The 21,596-nt window shown below is 41.7% G+C and overlaps 2 protein-coding genes across 8 annotated transcripts in view; both read right to left on the reverse strand.

Annotated features, from left to right (window-relative positions):
- Nucleotides 1-8,246, reverse strand: part of kcnab2a (potassium voltage-gated channel subfamily A regulatory beta subunit 2a) — a 133,944-nt gene extending 125,698 nt beyond the window's left edge. For 2 of the 7 annotated variants that reach the window (XM_035777639.2, XM_035777638.2), the window contains exon 1: nt 8,131-8,223. The gene's annotated coding sequence lies outside the window, so the exon portion shown is untranslated. Of the gene's footprint in view, nt 1-8,081 lie in introns of all 7 variants that reach the window. The other 5 variants (XM_052526827.1, XM_052526824.1, XM_052526828.1 and 2 more) reach the window with 4 other exon arrangements.
- Nucleotides 8,247-8,646: 400 nt separating this feature from the next.
- park7 (parkinson protein 7) lies at nt 8,647-15,527 on the reverse strand. The gene is made up of 6 exons (XM_035777640.2): nt 15,360-15,527; nt 14,657-14,758; nt 14,397-14,456; nt 13,841-13,910; nt 12,554-12,640; nt 8,647-9,146 (listed from the first exon to the last, which is right to left on the reverse strand). The coding sequence occupies exons 1-6, from the start codon at nt 15,447-15,449 to the stop codon at nt 8,986-8,988; spliced, it is 570 nt and encodes a 189-aa protein (XP_035633533.1). The 5' UTR covers nt 15,450-15,527; the 3' UTR covers nt 8,647-8,985.
- Between the last annotated feature and the right edge of the window lie 6,069 nt (nt 15,528-21,596).

Below are 21,596 nucleotides of genomic sequence, written 5' to 3' on the forward strand. Positions count from 1 at the left end.
GTGTAAAAACTGTCATGGCGGAAAATGTTTGTTGTTGATTGCTCTTCTCAAACAAAAGCATGGTATTTGTTCTCTGTAATAGCCATTTTAAAACGGAAACGTAGTTTGATTACCAAGACTAATCTTTTGAAGGATGTAAGACACTTGCATTTTCAAGAATGTTTAATGTTACGATGTTGTATTTTTAGTTGTCACTCTGAAATTCCCCCTGATGTTGATCCCTGTACAGGGATCACAGCCATAAGAGGTTTTTAATTAACAAACTAAAGTTTTGGCAAGTCAGTTAGGAAATCTACTTTGTGCATGACAAGTCATTCTTCCAACAATTGTTTACAGACAGATCAATTCACTGTATCACAATTCCAGTGTGTCAGTAGTTTACATACACTAAGTTGGCTGTGCCTTTAAACAGCTTGGAACATTTCAGAAAATTATGTCATGGCTTTAGAAGCTTCTGATAGCCTAATTTACAAACAACATTTGATTCAATTGCAGGTGTACCTGTGGATGTATTTCAAGGCCTCCCTTAAAACTCAGTGCCTCTTCGCTTGACATCATGGGAAAATCAAAAGAAATCAGCCAAGACCTCCACAAGTCTGCTTCATCCTTGGGAGCAATTTCCAAACGCCTGAAGGTACCATGTTCATCTGTAAAAACAGTAGTACGCAAGTATAAACACCATGGGACCAACAGCAGTCATACCTCTCAGGAAGGAGACACGTTGTCCCCTAGAGATGAACGTACTTTGGTGAGAAAAGTGTAAATCAATCCCAGGACTACAGCAAAGGACTTTGTGAAGATGCTGGAGGAAACAGGTACAAAAGCATCTATATCCACAGCAAAACAAGTCCTATATAGACATAAGCTGAAAGGCCACTCAGCAAGGAAGAAGCCACTGCTCCAAAACCGCCATAAAAAAGCCAGACTACGGTTTGCAACTGCACAGGAGGACAAAGATTGTACTTCTTGGAGAAATATTCTCTGGTCTGATGAAACAAAAATAGAACTGTTTGGCCATAATGACCATCGGTGTTTGAAGGGACCACACCATCCCAACCGTGAAGCAAGCGGGTGGCAGCATCATGTTGTGGGGGTGCTTTGCTGCAGGAGGGCTTAGTGCACTTCAATATATCCACATGATGCCATCTATTTTGAAGCTACATCTCAAGACATCAGTCAGGAAGTTAAAGCTTGGTTGCAAATGAGTCTTTCAAATGGACAATGACCCCAAGCACACTTCCAAAGTTGTGGAAAAATGGCTTAAGGACAACAAAGTCAAGGTATTGGAGTGGCCATCACAAAGCCCTGACCTCAAGCCTATAGAAAATTTGTGGGCAGATCTGAAAAAGCGTGTGCAAGCAAGGAGGTCTACAAACCTGACTCAGTTACACCAGCTCTGTCAGGAGGAATGGGCCAAAATTCACCCAACTTATTGTGGGAAGCTTGTGGAAGGCTACCCAAAACATTTGAGCTAAGTTAAACAATTTAAAGGCAATGCTACCAAATACTAATTGAGTGCATGTAAACTTCTGACCTACTGGGAATGTGTTGAAAGAAATAAATAATTCTCCACACTTTATTTTAAGAATGTGAAATGTCAGAATAATCGGAGATCCTAACAGACCTAATTCAGGGAATTTTTACTCAGATTAAATGTCAGGAATTGTGAAAAGCTTAGTTTAAATGCATTTGGCTAAGGTGTATGTAAACTTCTGACTTCAACTGTATATAAATAAACCCACCCATTCATTTTACCCGCTCACTCACTACCCAGTTAAAGTTGCATTTCCCTGCATTTCTGTACGAAGACAGTCTTCACCTGGAACCAATTGGCTATAATATCTGTATATCTGGATTGACAAACAGAGGGTTGCCAGTTGACGTACGACACCTCCTGGCAGATATGTTGGAAGACCACTGCATCAATTATTGACACAGTGATTAACCCAAGCTGCATGATAAAAATGCCTAAAACTAGTTGAGTCATTGCCAGTCAACTTCTGTGCAGTATTTGGCTGCTCTAACAAGGCTGAAACACCAAGGAGATATGACTCAAGACCTGTCAGACAAGAGAAGGGGGGAAAATGGTTTTGCCCATCAAGATCTGGAGGATGACCTAGGGTCTGCTCCAATCATTTCATCACTGGTATGTCTGAAATTCCCAGTTTAGCTGTTATGCTAATATTACCTTGGCAGATCATTTGAGTTAGCTACATCTTCAAAATATATTTACTTACTTAAAATAGAGGACTTCCATAATTGCATCATTTAACCAATGAGTCAGTGTGACTTCACCCTGGCCCGCAACAACCCATCCAGAAAATGGAAGGCATACAGGCCTCGATTGCTCTACTGTACAGCGCTAAATGTTAACATGACAGAAATAAGCTATCAAAGAGGATGACTGCGTAGTGACATGAATACAGTAGGCAGCAGGCTAAGCTTGAATAACAGAGCATCATATGCATTTATGTATAAGCTTATAGGACACAATATGATTTTGTAATGCTATAGTATAGTTGTACACTGAGTGCACAAAACAGGAACACCAGCTCTTACCATGACAGACTGACCAGATGAACGCTAGAGACACCTGTTAAATCTACTTCCATCAGAGTAGATGAAGGGGAGGACAGGTTAAATAAGGATGTTTAAACCTTGATACAATTGAAACATGGAGTGTGTATGTGTGCCATTCAGAGGGTGAATTGGCAAAACAAAATATTTAAGTGCCTGTGAACGGGGTATGGTAGTAGGTGCCTGGCGCACCAGTTTGAGTGTCAAGAACCGCAATGCGCAAAACTGTGTTTTTCCACTCGCAACAGTTTGTGTGTATGATTACTGCTAGCTAAGATTTAGAAAGTATGATGTTCAATCAAAGCTACTGTAGGTATAATGTGATTTGAGGTAATTTTATCTGTGGTCAATGACCTTGAGCCCTTCTAATGTAACTATGGCAGCACCCAAGGGGCTAGAATTTTAGATATCTACCCTTAAACTTGGTGGTGACGTAGAGTCCCCATGAGTGACAGAACACGGAGCCAGTCACTGTATTTTCCGCTGGCTTGCCCCACCACAGAAAGCACTGAGCTCCCTTACTCAAGAAAAGAAAAAGCGACCAGGTTTGTATGTACATTTTACGTCCTATCACTGTCAATTGCGTTTATATTCAGCAAACTTAACATGTTTGCTCAACAACTGAGACAAACTGAACAAGTTCCACCGACATGTGACTAACAGAAATTGAATGTGTCCGTGAACAAGGGGGCGGGGGGGTCCCAGGCTCATCGCAAGCAGAACACTGACATTCCTGTCTTGCAGAAATCCGCTATACTGCTTCGTTCTGTGCATGGTGGCATTGTTATGCTGGAGGGTCATGTCAGGATGAGCCTGCAGGAAGGGTACCACATGAGGGAGGATGATGTCTTCCCTGTAACCCACAGTGTTGAGATTGCCTGCAGTGACAAGCTCAGTCCGTTGATGCTGTGACACACCGCCCAAGACCATGACCTCTATCCTGCTCCAGAGTACAGGCCTAAGTGTATAACACTCATTCCTTACAAGCCCTCATTCCAGCCTCTCTCAGCCTATTGCGGACAGTGTGAGCACTGATGGAGGGATTGTGTGTTCCTGGTGTAACTCGGGCAGTTGTTGCCATCCTGTACCTGTCCTGCAGGTGTAATGTTCCTCATGTACCAATCCTGTGCAGGTGTTACACGTGGTCCGCCACTGCGAGGACAATCAGCTGTCCGTCCTGTCGCGTTGTCTTAGGCATCTCACAGTACGGACATTGCAATTTATTGCCCTGGCCACGTCTGCAGTTCTCATGCCTTCTTGCAGCATGCCTAAGGCACGTTCACGCAGATGAGCAGGAACCCTGGGCATCTTTCTTTTGGTGTTTTACAGAGTCAGTAGAAAGGCCTCTTTAGTGTCCTAAGTTTTCATAACTGTGACCTTAATTGCCTACCGTCTGTAAGCTGTTAGTTTCGTAACGACTGTTCCACAGGTGCATGTTTATGAATTGTTTATGGTTCACTGAACAAGCATGGGAAACAGTGTTTAAACCCTTCACAATGAAGACATGTATAGTTATTTGGATTTTTACAAATTATCTTTGAAAGATACATCCCTTTTTCAGGACTTTCACACACTTTTTTGTTTAATTTCTACATTGTAGAATAATAATAAGGAAGACATCAAAACTATGAAATAACATTTGAAATCATGTGGTAACCAAAAGGGTTAAATCACAATAAATGTTAGATTTTTCAAAGTAGACAACCTTTGCACACTCTGCATTCTCTCAACCAGCTTCACCTGAAATGCTTTTCCAACAGTCTTGAAGGAGTTCCCGCATATGCTGAGCACTTGTTGGCTGCTTTTCCTTCACTCTGCAGTCCAACACATCCCAAGCCATCTCAATTGGGTTGAGGTCGGGTGATTGTGGCGACTAGGTCATCTGATGCAGCACGCCATCACCCTCCTTCGTCAAATAGCCCTAACATAGGCTGGAGGTGTTTTTTTTTTAGTCATTGTCCTGTGGAAAATCAAATGATAGTCCCACTAAGTGCAAACCAGATGAGATGGCGTAATGCTGCAGAATGTTGTTGTAGCCATGCTGGTTACAACAGAACTCCTTGTCGATGGTTCACGGTGGGAACCACACATGCAGAGATCATCCGTTCACCTACTCGGCGTCTTGCAAAAACAGCGGTTAGAACAAAAAAATCTCAGATTTGGAATAATCAGACCAAAAGGACAGATGTCCACCGGTCTAATGTCCATTGCATGTGTTTCTTGGCCCAAGCAATTCTCTTATTACTGGTATCCTTTAGTAGTGGTTTCTTTGCAGCAATTCAACCGCGAAGGTTGAAATGTGTCTGTTACTTGAACTCTGAAGCATTTATTTGGGATGCAAACTGAGGTGCAGTTAACTAATGAACACTGAGTCTTCCTTTCCTGTGGTGGTCCTCATGAGAGCCAGTTTCATTAGAGCTTGATGGTTTTTGCAACTGCACTTGAAGAAACTTTGAAAGTCAATCTGGAAAATTTCAAGAACTAACCTTCATGTCTTAAAGTAATGATGGACTGTTTTAACTGTTCTTGCCATAATATGGACTTGGTCTTTTACCAAATAGGGCTCTCTTCTGTATACCACCCATACCTTGTCACAACACAACTAGGCTCAAAGGCATTAAGAACTAAATAAATTCTACAAATGAACTTTTAACAAGGCACACCTGTTAACTGAAACCATCCCAGCTGACTACCTGATGAAGCCGTTAGAGAGAATGCCAAAAGTGTGCAAAACTATCATCAAGGCAAAGGGTATATATATATATATATATATATATTTGATTTTGTTTTGGTTACTACATGATTCCATGTGTTAGTTTGTAGTTTTGATGTCTTCACTATTATTTTACAATGTATAAAATAGTAAAAATAAACCTTGGAAGGTGTGTAGGTGTCCAAACGTTTGACTGGAAATTTAGAGGTCGACCAATTATGATTTTTCAATGCCGATACCGATTATTGGAGGACCAAAAAAGCCGATACCAAATATAAATAAAACAATGACAACTACAACAATACTAAATGAACACTTACTCCAACTTAATATAATGCATAAATAAAAACTATTTAGTCTCAAATAAATAATGCAACATGTTCAATTTGGTTTAAATAACCATGTTGGAGAAGTAAAAATGCAATATGTGCCATGTAACATTTAAATTCCTTGCTCAGAACATGAAAACATATGAAAGCTGGTGGTTCAATATTCCCCGTTAAGTTTTAGGTTGTAGTTTTTATTGGAATAATGACGCATCGACTATTTCTCTCTATACCATTTGTACTTTGACTATTGTATGTTTTTATAGGCACTATGGTATAGTCAGCCTAATCTCGGAGGTTGATAGGCTTGAAGTCATAAACAGCGCTGTGCTTCAAGCATTGCTAAGAGCTGCTTGCAAATGCAGGAACGTGTGGTTTGAATTAATGCTTATGAGCCTGCTGCTGCCTACCACCGCTCAGTCAGACTGCTCTATGAAATCATAGACTTAATTATAATAAACACACAGAAATACGAGCCTTACGTCATTAATATGGTCAAATCCAGAAACTATCATTTCAAAAACAAGACGTGTATTCTTTCAGTGAAATAGAGAACCATTCCGTATTTTAGCAAATGGGTGGCAACCCTAAATCTAAATAGTGCTGTTACATTGCACAACCTTCAATGTCATAATTATGTAAAATTCTGGCAAATTGGTTCCCAGTTTGCAACGAGCCAGGCGGCCCAAACTGTTGCAAATACCCTGACTCTGCTTGCACTGAACTCAAGAGAAGTGATAATTTCCCTAGTTTATATTGCCTTCTGACATGCATTTCTTTTAACTAAATATGCAGGTTTAAAAAAATATGTCTACCGCAATTGGAACAGCGTTCTCTGGAGTTATGAATCACAATTGACCCATTTTTTGTAAAAAAAAAAATTAAAAACGTTTTTACATTTAACCTTTATTTAACTAGGTTAAATGGGGCGGCAGCGTAGCCTAGTGGTTAGAGCGTTGGGCTAGTAACCGAAAAGTTGCGAGTTCAAACCCCCGAGCTGACAAGGTACAAATCTGTCGTTCTGCCCCTGAACAGGCAGTTAACCCACTGTTCCCAGGCCGTCATTGAAAATAAGAATATGTTCTTAACTGACCTGTTAAGTGCCAAATATAAAGTTTGATCGATAATGGTCTGTGGACGTTTTTCATGGTTCGTGCTAGGCCCATTAGTTTCAGTATAGGGAAATCCTAACGCTAATTCATGCAATGACATGCTAGACATTTCTATGCTTCCAACTTTGTGGCAACAGTTTGTGGGAAGCCCTTTCCTGTTTCAGCATGACAATGCCCCGTGCACAAAGCGAGGTCCATACAGAAATGGTTTGTTGAGATCGGTGTGGAAGAACTTGACTGGCCTGCACAGAGCCGTGAACTTAACTCAATTGAACACATTTGGGATGAATTGGTACGGCAACTGCGAGTCAGGTATAAATCGCCCAACATCAGCTGTATCACATCCGGCCGTGATTGTGAGTCCCATTGGGCGGCACACCATTGATTGGCCTAGCGTCGTCCGGGTTTGGCCATCATTGTAAATAAGAATGTCTTAACGGACTTGCCTAGTTAAATATATAAATAAAATAAAGCAGTGCCCGACCTCACTAATTCTTGTGGCTGAATGGAAGCAAGTCCCCATGGCAATGTTCCAACATGGAGTGGACAGCCATCCCATTAGTGGAGGCTGTTGTAGAAGTAAAGGGGGACCTATTCCATATTAATGCCTATGATTCCATGTCTGTAAGTCGCTTTGGATAAAAGCGTCTGCTAAATGGCATATATTATTATATTATTTTGTTTTAAGGTGTTTGTGGTTCTCCATCCATCCCCGATTCAGAATATACAATATTCAGTCATTGCATGCTTAATTTAATAACTATCGACGAGAGAAAACCGAATATCCAATATAAAACAAATATCTCGGTGAAAAAAAATATTGATTCTACAAAGTGAATCTGAAGACTTTGGTTCCGACTCAAGACAACCCATAATGGCATTACAAGGCTCTGCTTCATGAGCGGTCACGTTTGCTTTGAAGAATCAATCACTAGTTGACTGAGATTACCGTACGGACCCAAAATCAAAAAGGCATCCATTAACAGAGATTTTGTGTAACCTTATGCCAGCCTTTCGTGCAGTTATTTTTTGTAAAGCGTGTCGTGGTGGCACATAACGTCACTGTTCTGTAGCTGACTAGCGAAACACCCTGAGTCAAAGCACAAGTAATGTTTTGTATACCAATTTACAATGTTAAATTACTGTTAATTAATACAATATTACATTGTAGACAACCACTAGTTTATCCAGCATCGAGTTGCTGGCTAGCTAACTAACCCACTAATTTGCTTGAGAACGTGTATTCTGGAGGTTAGCTAGTTGAAATGGCTGAGTGAACAATACTACATTACCACATTCGTGACATTGCACAGCGACAACGTGATTTGGTACCGTATACAGTAGTGCGTTTACCTTTGTATTTTGTCAAAAATCCTCTGCTCGTCAATTAGTTAGCGTTTACCTTTGTATTTAGTTTAAAATCCTCTGCTCATCATGCTGAACCACCAGCCCTTTGTTTTTACCGCGTTGACACTCACCATGCGCTGCTACAGACCCACTCCGGATTATTTGGGGCAATGCTTTCATTGGCTATTTACACGACACCACCATGCAAAGCTTGTCATTGGCTATACTCGTTGTCAATCAATTTAGCAGCTAGGCTTCCCACGCCCACTTGTTTCGTAATCCATTTCACTGCAATCAGTCAAATCTGTTGTTAAACCTGCAGCACTGTCGATTCAGTAAGATTATTCAGCCATAACCTGATCGGTAGCCATTGATTTGTGTGATGAAACACAAATATAACTTTGATTTCATGCTGCGGCTACATTGATGATGGCTTGATGATAATTCTAACGAAAGCGAAGGGCAGTAACTACTGCTCTTGTTATTTCTGACTCGTGTCGAATGCATACTCTCATATTACCTCCAGTGTCATTGTTATAAATATACACATACCGTCACTGTACCGAGAGTCTGAAGGGGGCTCAGTTGACTTTAATGATGAAGCTACGTCAGTGCTTTTGGACAGTGAAGACAGCAATATATTTGATATTTAAATCAATACAATTTAACATTGGTGATTTTCCTATACAAAAGCAATAACAATCCCAAATCACTGATGCTTAAAAGGCAGGGGCAACATGTCCCAGGGAAGGATAGAAGAGAATAATAAAAATGCATATTCTTACTATTGCACATTATCCTGTAAATAATTATTCTTTGTTCACAGTAATTGGCATTTGTACCATGATGAACAGTGCAGAGTACTTAGGGTTTAGTTGACAGTGCTTTAGTTTGAAAGGCTCAACACCACTCAGTCTTTCAGAACCAGGGGTGCTTTGACAGTAGCAGCAACTTCAGCCCCCATGAGCTCCTCTACAATGGCCAGGGCAAACTCAAAGCTGGTTCCTGGCCCGCGGCTGGTAATCAGATGGCCATCCTTCTGGACTCGAGCATCAGAATACTTGTAGTGGCCTAGGGAGTGGAGAGGAACAGTGGTGAAGAGAGAGAAACACCATTGTGTAATACTCTGCAAATGGGGATTATTTCATACCACTTGTTCAAATCAAGTTATTCATTGGTTTAACCTTCTTGCATTTATTACGTAATTTAACTTGTGTATATGCAGTCTTTCTTTTAATTATTTATGTTAGTGTTAACTGATTGAATCTGATCAAATGCTGGTGCATAATGACCTTGTATTGATGACTATCATAAAGTAAGAAACTTGTTACAGCACCCTCTGCTGGACACAAAGGACCACAATCGTGTCACCACTGTTCAGTAGTACTTGGGATCTTGTGCTGCATTTCCTGCCACACAGCCTGATATTTACAATATCATATGGAGACATAAGGTAAAAGGATTGTTTCTAAGTAGACAATTGCAATTTATTAGTTATTTCCAACAGAAATTAAGAAAAACATTTTAGTTAAATGTAACTTTAATTAAATGAGTTCACTCTTCACATGGGATGATTTCACAGAACAAAATAAAGGGAATATTGAATGATCCCCAATGATCTATCGCATCTCCCAAATATGTTTTCAAAATACATCTGTATAATGATAATCTAGAAACTAAAGCTTTGGTTGTCTTCCTCTGAGGCTTCCATCTATTCTCCCTGGACCTCAATGTCCACCTCTTGAACATCAGAATCTGAGGCCCCATCTTCACGGTCTCTTTCAAACCTTGTTGATGGCTTGTTGTCAAGCTCAAAAAGCTTCAGATTTGCCCAGATGGCCACCAATTGTTCAACCCTTGTATTGGTCAGCCTGTTGCATGCTTTGATGTGTGTGTTCCCAAACAAGGACCAGTTGTGCTCTGAGGCAGCGGATGTTGGTGGTATTTGGAGGATGGAGGCAACAGGGGAAAGAGCCTCAGATCCACAAAGTCCTGATGATACGCTGGCACGACTGACATAAAGCATCTCCATCCCATAGCCCTTGCTTGGAAGTGTACTTCGTCAGACTGCCAAGAACCTTGCCCTCATCCAGGTCAAAGTGGCGAGACAGTAGTGATGACACCATATGCCTTGTTGATCGTTGCACCAGACAGGATGCTCTTGCCAGCACACATGGGGTCCAACATGTATGCTGCAGCGTGTATGGGCTTCAGGCAGAACTCTTCACGCTTTTGATGTATTTCAGAACTGCAGTTTCCTCTGCTTGGAGCAACAGTGAAGTGGGCAGGGCAGTACAGATTTCTTCTCTTACATCTGCAAGCAGAGTCTGAACATCAGACAGGATTGGATTGTCTCCCTCAATCCATGCTATGGCTACTGCTATAGGTTTCAGGAGTTTCAGGCTTACCACTCTCTCCCAAAATAAATCATCCAGGAGGATCCTCTTGATGGTGCTGTCCATATCGCCAGACTGTGATGTGGCCATTTATTGGAGAGACTCCTTCCCCTGCAGTAGTCAAACATGATGACATCACCACCCCAACGGGTGTTGCTGGGCAGCTTCAATGTGGTGCTCTTATTCTTCTCACTTTGCTTGGTGAGGTAGATTGTTGCTATAACTTAATGACCCTTCACATACCTAACCATTTCCTTGGCTCTTGTAGAGTGCATCCATTGTTTTCAGTGCCATATCCTTGAGGAGCAGATTCAATAAATGAGCAGCACAGCCAGTGGGTGTGATGTGAGGGTAGGACTCTTCCACATTAGACCAAGCAGCCTTCATGCTCGCTGCATTGTCTGTCACCAGTGTTAATACCTTCTGTGGTCCAAGGTCATTGATGACTGCCTTCAGCTCATCTGCAATGTAGAGAATGGTGTGTCTGTTGTCCCTTGTGTCTGTGCGCTTGTAGAATACTGGTTGAGGGGTGGATATGATGTAGTTAATTATTCCTTGCCCATGAACATTCGACCATCCATCAGAGATGATTGCAATACAGTCTGTTTCTCTATGATTTGCTTGACCTCCACTTGAACTCTGCATCCAGCAAATAAGTAGATAAAGTATGTCTGGGTGAATGAGGGGTGTATGCTAGGTGATGAACATTCAGAAATCTCTTCCAATACACATCGGCTGTGAGCAGAGGTGAACCAGTTGTATACACAGCTCGAGCAAGACATTCATCAGCATTCATCTGACTACGTTCCGCCATTGTGTCAACAAAAAAAAATCTGATTCCAGGAGGACCATGAGCCGTTGCTATCGATAAAGGTGTCTGATTCATCATTTTCACCTCGACTAGAAGTAAAGGGACTTTTGTTAGAGTTTGCTTGTTGTGAGCACGGAGGGAACTTTATGCACTTTGCCAGATGATTCTGCATCTTTGTTGCATTCACAGTATTTCCAAAATGTACACAGATTTTCCTTCTACATTCGCTGCAGTGAAATGTCTCCAGACATCAGATAGTGCCCGTGGCATTTTCCTGTAAATATTGAGATTTTCTTTTGTAAAAAAACAAATAAACTTCCATGTACAGATAAATAGTTGAGCAGTTAGATTAAACAGCTCCTTTGTAAGATAAATGTTTATGAATTGCAAGCTAAAACCCACATTGTAGCAAAAACTAACTTGCAGGAATTGTTAACAAGTTAGAAAGGATTTAAACACACGTTGCTGTAGGCTACTATTTACTAGTTAACAAAAAATAATGTCATAAAATATTTTCACCCCATCCAGTATTGTGATCAAAACTTACCAGAAAGCATGTAGTCCTTGGCTCAGACACTGCACATGTGACGGAAGAGTGCACTGCACATGTGACGGAAGAGTGCACTGCACATGTGACGGAAGAGTGCACTGCACATGTGACGGAAGAGTGCACTGCACATGTGACGGAAGAGTGCACTGCACATGTGACGGAAGAGTGCACTGCACATGTGACGGAAGGGTGCACTGCACATGTGACGGAAGAGTGCACTGCACATGTGACAGAAGAGTGCACTGCACATGTGACAGAAGAGTGCACTGCACATGTGACAGAAGAGTGCACTGCACATGTGACAGAAGAGTGCACTGCACATGTGACAGAAGAGTGCACTGCACATGTGACAGAAGAGTGCACTGCACATGTGACAGAAGAGTGCACTGCACATGTGACAGAAGAGTGCACTGCACATGTGACAGAAGAGTGCACTGCACATGTGACAGAAGAGTGCACTGCACATGCGAGGGTTGCAATTCCATCGAATTCAGGATAGTTTCACCAAAATATGCCACAAGATCTAGAATTGCCTTTTTTTTGTGGGATACACAAGGTTCACTGTTATAAGATAACTTTTATGAATTTAAGCAAAATTCCAAATTCCTAGGCTTAACTACCCATGGAAAATTTCCGGAAATTTCCCAGAAAGGTTCTGGCCATTTGCAACCCGAACGTGAACCTTAGCCCTGTGACAACCAGGCAGTTTGTGTAGCTTTACCACCAGTCATCATTTTGTCCTTGGCACCAGGGTGGGTGGTGACTGTGCTGCCGTAGGCAATACCGTGTGCCAGGAGCGCCGTGGGACCTGAGGTGAGGAGGGAACAGGAGTTAGACCAATATCTGTCTCTGTATTCATTTCAAACTGTTCAAAACAGACATGGCACTCACTGGACAACAAAATGTGTCAAATTATTCCTTCTCAAAAACCCAGAGGTGTCACAATCAATACACCTTAACCTTTGTTTGCATGTTACATTGAGGTGACATCCCAACTAAAAGCCAGACTCATTAATAGACATCACTACCATAAAATAGGATCTAAAATTAACCACAGAGCGTATACGGTTTCAATCCACCTCTGCACACCATATTTAGAGGAAGGGAGAAAACAGACTAAAAATAATGGAGTTTGTGTCTGCTGCATTAACATTGGCAATGTCCTAGCACTGCAGTAAGCTCATCCTCCGACTTAATAAATAGAAAGCTATTGATCATGGTCCTTGGCTGCCTTCCCATGCAGTCTAAAGATTAGACTCCTCTCTGGAAGGCAGAGCAGGTGCCTGCCAGTTAAGTAGAGCCCAGCTCCTCCTGTTACATTCCTGCCTCCGCTCCGTTCTAAGGACACCAGGCTGGGCAAACGGCCGTCTCCAGAGAGAGTGCCTGGCCAGGGCTGGGACAGCAGGAGGCAGTGCATCCCTCAGATGACAATGAAGATTATTATGCACAAACTTATAGTCTTCTAGTCTTTTCACTTTTAGAAAGAGGAGTATGAAATGGGAGACCCGAGGTTCTATGACATTACCTGCTATACATGGAGTAATTGAGTCAAGCACTTTTCACACTAGAAATAGAAAGCATTATTTTCACTTAAGCAGAGCACAATGTGACACTGCTGCTGGTCATCCATTTGGCAGGTTCATTATATATTCCTGTGGGAACAGATGTTTTCTAGGATGCCCTTTACTCTGCTCTGACAACATCCTTTCAGTGCCCTTCATCAGCACAGGCAGGCAGAAAATCTCAGAGGTAGTGGGCTTTGTCAGTGGCACTAATATCTCGTTCTATCATAATCTCATTGTGTATTGATTTCCTGCTTACTAATAACAGAAAGGTGACAGCCTTATACTACACTCCCTGTCTGACAGAAATCACTGGTTACATATTTAACTCGAGATTAAATCTAAGCAATATTGCCCCAGCTGTGGTCATTGGCACAGATACATCCTAGAGTGTGTGAGCCATAATCTAGAGGTGGATTTGTACATTCTCGCAGAAGGAACAGTACCTGCACAGATGGCAGCGATCAGCCCTTTCCTGTCCTCCTGGTCCTTCAACACCTCTTTCACAGCAGGCGACTACAAGAGAACATGGAGGCCACATACAGAGAGTTGAGTCACTCTATACTCTCATACAGAATGTGTGTTATCACACTGACTTTTCAGTAAATGGACAGTCTGATAAATATTGAGGGCAATAGATGAGTCAATGTTTCCAGCAAGATTGAAAATCAATTTAAAGTTATTGTGAAAACTTTCAGAGCTTGTAGTTAGTTGTAAGGGCTAAAACCATAACATTAATTAAGCATCATATAGTCACTGTATATTTGCTTGTTTTTTTATAAACAATAATAATCTCAAGAGCATACCAATTAAATTATATTTAAAATTTAGGAAAAAGAGTTCATAAAAATATATTTATTGTTTTTTAACCAAAACATGAAGAGACAAATGTTACAGTATCTACCTGCAACATTATATTGCCAATGCCAGGGACACACAGGAGAGATTAATATGCAGCTAAACGTTTTTGCAATGAATGCCAAACATTAACGGCATCCCTACCTCTGACAGGTGCTGGGCACCGAGAGCTCCCCCTGGCAGAAAAACCACATCATACGGACCCTGCATCAAAAGATACAAGGTCACGGATAACACATTTATAGTACCAATTTCCGATGCATCAACCTTGTACATTAAATCAATGAATAAAGTTTTAAAGTGGGAAAACATTTGATTCAGAATGCATTGTAAACGTTATGCAGTCAGAGAACAGCATGCTGTGTAGACTAATATGACTGCAGGGTCTGGAGGCAGGACCTGACCTGCTTGCGGGCATCCTCCAGGCTGGCATCAGGAACAAGGTAGACATCTCTGCTGCACTGCACAGGCTCTTTGCCCGTCAACCCTGCCAACATCACAGCAATCTGCAGGATGTGGACACAAACAAAAGCACAACTACTTCAATGACCATCAGCAGACATTGCCCCTTAACCATAAATTCCCAATAATCAAAGGAGTATGGGACTTTTCCTATCCTACAGTAGTTACAGTGCAGTCACCGTTGACATTTGCAGTGGCCTTTTACTCACCTTACATGTTTGGAATGTGCCAACACACTAGCTAGCTAGCTAACACAATGACAACACATTAGCTAACTAACCATGGATACAACTGCCGTTGTTCATCATGTCTGTTATATTTGGCCAGCTAAGGTAGATAATAGTTAAGTAGTACAACATAACGTTTGCTTGCTAGACGTGTTATAGCTGTATTCTAGCAAGGTAGGTAAAAGTTAGCTACTTAGTGCAACAAAAATGGAGATATGTATGTGTGTCGAACTTGGACTGCAGCTTCAACTTGACTGTGGCTAGGTAAATAAAATATCTGCTAAAATACTAGCTAATTAAAAAGCAGCTTTTAGCAAGCTAAATTGAGCCAGCCAGCTAACGTTAGCACAATCTCAACTTAACTATATCAGTGTTTAGTGTGCGCAACCCATTTAGCTAACTTGATAAGTATACTAACCCCAGCTCTACGCATTACGTCCACAGGTATAACTGTTTCCATCTCTTCTGCACCTTTAGAGAGGATAACTAATGCCGTTTTCCCTGCCATTCTTGAGAGAGTGGGTGTGTGACTGTCAGCAACAGGAAACCAACTGTTTGTGAGGGGACTTTTATCTTGGCAGGAACACTCAAACACGTAAGTTACAGCTACGGATTCGCTGTGGTGACAAACAATACGCTTGGATGAATTTATCAAAGAATATCACAGAATTTATTAGACCATTTCTATACACCGTAGCATATTTGTAGTCCTACGTAATTTATTATGCGGAGTGTACGATAATACATTTTCATTTAGATATGATGCAACATAATTCACTTTAAAATGCAACATATCTGCACTGGTAGGTTCAAGTACATCCACCAGGGGGAGGCATTCACCCATACATTGTCAATAAAACTACTGTAAATATAGGTGTTTATAAAACAAGCCATCAATTTCGAGCATTTGTTTGCCCAAACATAAATGCAATTGAGGTTTATATTATTAAATACATTATTTAAAACCCTAATGTTTATTATACAGTGGTTAAAAGATCTGAAAGAAAACTAGTTCAAACTAATATGTGATTTTCTCAAGATTTTCTGAAATTAGGAAATGAAGGTAACTAAAAACTTGAAGATCTGTCTAAGAACTTCTGCATCAAATCCCTCTCAATTGAAGAAGATATCTCTTAAGGAACCTCAGGGAATTATTTTCCAGTGTAAATCCCAGATTTAATGTCTGGGGCTTTAGTGTGCCGACATTCTTCCCAGTTTAATGTGCAACTGTGCATTCTGCCGCAGAGATTCACTTTCACATTTGTGCGAAGAACAAGATCCCAGTGAAACAACAGATTAGGCAAAGTGTAGGGGGTGCTGGCGGATTTTTTTTGTTGCGTGCCTTTGAGCCAATCCAAAAGGCACCGGTGATTACCGACAAATGCAGCTGGGATCAACTGAGCCAGACCCACAGTGGTACACCAGCTCATTTGCCTAAAACATGGATTTATTTATCCATTTACTCATTTCTTTACAGAAGGAGCTCATGGTATGTTTATGATCAAACTCAGGAAACGCCTGTTAGTGATTTGAAAACCAGGTAACCTGGTAAGAAAGTGGATTAGGCTGATACACTGACAATGCAAATTCAGTCTCTGAGCCATCTGTGCAAGGCCACAACTACTCAAATATTGCAGAGCAGACACATCTTTCCTGAATTTTATAACTTTATGAAGTAATCCTTTGTTGTTTAATAGAGAGATATTTTGCCAAATATAAGAAGGACAGCTTTCCTGGGGTCAATCTCTTCACTGTTGACGTTGAGACTGGTGTTTTGCGAGTACTATTTAATGAAGCTGCCAGATGAGGAAGTGAGGAGTCTGTTTCTCAAACTAGACACTCTAATGTACTTGTCCTTTTGCTCAGTTGTGCACCGGGGCTTCCCACTCCTCTTTCTATTCTGGTTAGAGCCAGTTTGCGCTGTTTGATGAAGGGAGTAGTAAACAGCGTTGTACCAGATCTTCATTTTCTTGGCAATTTCTCGCATGGAATAGCCTTCATTTCTCAGAACAAGAATAGACTGATGAATTTCAGAAGAAAGGTGTTTGTTTCTAGCCATTTTGAGCCTGAATTCAAACCCACAAATGCTGATACTCCAGATACTCAATTAGTCTAAAGAACGTGCCATTGGAACACAGGAGTGATGGTTGCTGATAATGGGCCTCTGTATGCCTATGTAGATATTCCATTAAAAACCATCCGCTTCCAGCTACAAGAGTCACTTACAACATTAACAATGTCTACACTGTATTTCTGATCAAATTGATGTTATTTCATTGGACAATTTTTTAAATTTTCTTTCAAAAACAAGGACATTTCAAAGTGACGCCAAACCTTTGAACGGTAGTGCATATACAGTCGTGGCCAAAAGTTTTGAGAATGACACAAATATTAATTTTCACAAAGTTTGCTGCTTCAGTGTCTCTAGATATTTTTGTCAGATGTTACTATGGAATACTGAAGTATAATTACAAGCGTTTCATAAGTGTCAACAGCTTTTATTGACAATTACATGAAGTTGATGCAAAGAGTCAATATTTGCAGGGTTGACCATTCTTTTTCAAGACCTCTGCAATCTGCCCTGGCATACTGTCAATTAACTTCTGGGCCACATCCTGACTGATGGCAGCCCATTCTTGCATAATCAATGCTTGGAGTTCGTCAGAATTTGTGGGTTTTTGTTTGTCCACCTGCCTCTTGATGATTGAAGACAAGTTCTCAATGGGATTAAGGTCTGGGCAGTTTCCTGGCCATGGACCCAAAATATCGATGTTTTGTTCCCCGAGCCACTTAATTATTTCTTTGCCTTATGGCAAGGTGCTCCTTCATGCTGGAAAAGGCATTGTTCATCACCAAACTGTTGCTGGATGGTTGGGAGAAGTTGCTCTCGGAGGATGTGTTGGTACCATTCTTTATTCATGGCTGTGTTCTTAGGCAAAATTATGAGTGAGCCCACTCCCTTGGCAAAGAAGCAACCCCACACATGAATGGTCTCAGGATGCTTTACTGTTGGCATGACACAGGACTGATGGTAGTACTCGCCTTGTCTTCTCCGGACAAGCTTTTCTCCGGATGCCCCAAACAATCGGAAAGAGGATTCATCAGGTAAAATGACTTTACCCCAGTCCTCAGCAGTCTAATCCCTGTACCTTTTGCAGAATATCAGTCTGTCCCTGATGTTTTTCCTGGAGAGAAGTGGCTTCTTATCTGCCCTTCTTGACACCAGGCCATCCTCCAAAAGTCTTTGCCTCACTGATGCGTGCAGATGCACTCACACCTGCCTGCTGCCGTTCCTCAGCAAGCTCTGTACTGGTGGTGCCCCGATCCCGCAGCTGAATCAACTGTAGGATACGGTCCTGGCGCTTGCTGGACTTTCTTGGGCGCCCTGAAGCCTTCTTCACAACAATTGAACCACTCTCCTTGAAGTTCTTGATGATCCGATAAATGGTTGATTTAGGTGCAATCTTACTGACAGCATTATCCTTGCCCGTGAAGCCCTTTTTGTGCAAAGCAATGATGATGGCACGTGTTTCCTTGCAGGTAACCATGGCTGACAGAGGAAGAACAATGATTCCAAGCACCACCCTCCTTTTGAAGCTTCCAGTCTGTTACTCGAACTCAATCAGCTTGACCGGGTGATCTCCAGCCTTGTCCTCGTCAACACTCACACCTGTGTTAACAAGAGAATCACTGACATGATGTCAGCTGGTCCTTTTGTGGTAGGGCTGATATGCAGTGGAAATGTTTTGGGGGGATTCCGTTCATTTGCATGGCAAAGAGGGACTTTGCAATTAATTGCAATTCATCTGATCACTTTTCATAACATTCTGGAGTATATGCAAATTGCCATCATACAAACTGAGGCAGCAGACTTTGTGAAAATTAATATTCGTGTCATTCTCAAAACTTTTGGCCACGACTGTACACTAAACAAAAATGTAAACTCAACATGCAACAATTTCAAAGATTTTACTGAGTTACAGTTCATAGAAGGAAATCAGTCAATCAAAATAAATGCATTAGCCCCTAATCTATTGATTTCACATGACTGTGAATACAGATATGCATATGTTGGTCACAGATACCTTTAAAAAAGGTAGGGGCGTGGATCAGAAAACCAGTCAGTATCTGGTGTGACCATTTGCCACTTGCAGTGAGACACGTCTCCTTCGCATAGAGTTCATCAGGCTGTTGATTGTGGCCTGTGGAATGTTGTCCCACTCCTCTTCAATGGCTGTGCAAAGTTGCTGGATATTGGCAGGAACTGGAACACGCTGTCGTACCTGTCGATCCAGAGAATTCCAAACATACTCAATGGTGAGTATGCAGGCCCTGGGCCATTTTCAGCTTCCAGGAATTGCATACAGATCCTTGCAAAATGGGGCTGTGCATTATCATGCTGAAACGTGAGGTGATGGTAGCGGATGAATGTCACAACAAGGGGCCAAATGCTCAACAAAGATGAGCATTTGCCCACTGAAGTCGGTTACGAAGCCAAACTGTAGTCAGGTCAAGACCCTGGTGAGCACACAGATGAACTTCCCTGAGCCGGTTTCTGACAGTTTGTGCAGAAATTCTTTGGTTGTGCAAACTCACAGTTTAATCCGTTGTCCGGGTGGCTGGTCTCAGACGATATGCCACACCTGTCAGGTAGATGGATTGTCTTGGCCAAAGAGAAATGCTCACTAACAGGGATGTAAACAAATTTGTACACAAAGTTTGAGATAAATAAGCTTTTTATGCATATGGAAAATTTCGGAGATATTTTTTTTCAGATCATGAAACATAGGACCAACACTTTACATGTAGCGTTTATATATTTGTTCCATGTATATATCATATTCATTTGTTTGTTGTTGTTGAAATTTCTCTCTCTGCTCATTGGGCCACAGATGATATCTTCATGCCTATGTCTGTTAGAGGAGCAGGAGCATGAGTGTTGATCAGTGAACTCTAGCTTATTATTTTCCCCAGCGAGTTCTGCCTCCTGCATGCCAGGCCTTCCCTCTGCTCTGCTTTATCTGGCACACCACAGAGGTCTACTCATAAACCTGAAGGGCTTCTGGAATCCAACCACTGGGGATTCTACACTACAGAATCATTTTCAGAAAGAAAAAAAAAATCCACTGACTGAAATGAGGGAATTCCACCAATTACCGTTTGTCACAAAGTAATCCTGTTACCATTGCTCTGAATATGAAACGGTGTAAACATGGAAATAAACTCGTTTTTGCGACATGAATGTACATGCAAAGGCCCTGTTGGGTTAAGATACACAGCAGCAAACCTTGCTTCAGAAACTCAGGAAAGAGGTGCCACTACTCAATATGGTCACAGTAAAATTGGCTCTATGGGGAGAGATTAAAACATTTGAGGAGAGTTTTGAAAATACATTGAATTGCTACATTTCAGTCATAGTGTGGTGGTGTGATTCAAATCATACATCCACTACTCTATGGTAACTACTATTGGTTGGGTTTTTCCTCCCACTCAGGTAGAGCCTGTACCACTACAGTTGAATATGGGATGAATATTTAGTGACATTTTATCTGCCGATCTGTGCATAAGCTTTATCTTGTGTCTTTTTCACGCATTGTGAGCCTCCAAGAGCAGGCGATGAGTGGCAAGCATGTAATCTTGATTGCATCTCGATGATATTACCTTATGCTACCAAGTGCTCAGGTGACAGCTGGAGGCCTGTGTGTGGAGGGATCTGGGGAACAAGGTGACAGTGAGTGAATGTTAAACACCTGGATTAGCAGATGGCCATTCAACAGACACAAGGTGGCGCCAGCTCAGTAACTTCAACTTTCAACAAGGAACCTCGATTTCAGGGAACTTAGATTTCCGAACTTCCATATTGTCGGTGTTTGCAGTCCAATGGATACCATAAAAGAAAACTAATTTCACTCCCTTGGTCTAACAAAAGTTAGAAACAACATAATACTTATCATCAAGTCAAACAGAATAAAATTGTACCACTCACATAACTTATTTTTATGTGCTCAAAGATATCCATGTAAATCCAGTTGAGAACATGTTGTTTACATCCAACAGAGACAATGTTGCAAATTGAAGCAGCAGCTCATGAATGTGCTGTTTTGATTAGAGTGTGTGTAACGACTCAAACACACAATTGCCCTAGAGCCATTTATGGTTGCAGTAATCTCCCTGCCCTCAGACTATGCCCCCTCCCAAACTATTTTGAGGGGGGTACAAGTGACACTGCCTGTCTCCCAACCCCCCTCTCTTTCTATCCCATTTTGTATGCAGTCTCTCTTTCTGTTAGTGTCTATATCTCTCTCTCTGCCTCCATTAGATCCCCTAATGCCATGCAGCATGGCCTATCTTCAAACACTAATGCTGATGACTGGTCCCTACAGCGGTACCCCCCTCCCAGCCACCCCCTAGCTCCTCCACAGAGAGGGTAATAAAGACACAAGCAGGATTAGTGTTTCGTGCCTAACGAAGTGGTGACAGAGAGAGAGGCCATGCCCACGGGCCGCTCCCCGACCCTGCTCTGCTCTGCTGAGGTCTCCCCTGCCTGTGCTTCCCTCTGGTCCGCTCTCTCTCCTCTCTCACAGGGTGCTCTGTGGCTCGCTGATAGACTCTGAGTGGCTGCATTCATAATATTCACATTAGATAAGCACAGAGT

Source organism: Oncorhynchus keta, chromosome 10 (genome assembly GCF_023373465.1).
Source record: "Oncorhynchus keta strain PuntledgeMale-10-30-2019 chromosome 10, Oket_V2, whole genome shotgun sequence".
Taxonomy (NCBI): domain Eukaryota; kingdom Metazoa; phylum Chordata; class Actinopteri; order Salmoniformes; family Salmonidae; genus Oncorhynchus; species Oncorhynchus keta.

Coding starts and splice junctions, on each gene's coding strand:
- park7 (XM_035777640.2), bottom strand. CDS start 15,449: ATGGCAGGGAAAACGGCATTAGTTATCCTCTCTAAAGGTGCAGAAGAG. Junction 14,759..15,359: donor ACGTAATGCGTAGAGCTGGG/GTTAGTATACTT, acceptor CACATCCTGCAG/ATTGCTGTGATGTTGGCAGG. Junction 13,911..14,396: donor GTGCCCAGCACCTGTCAGAG/GTAGGGATGCCG, acceptor GTTCTCTTGTAG/TCGCCTGCTGTGAAAGAGGT.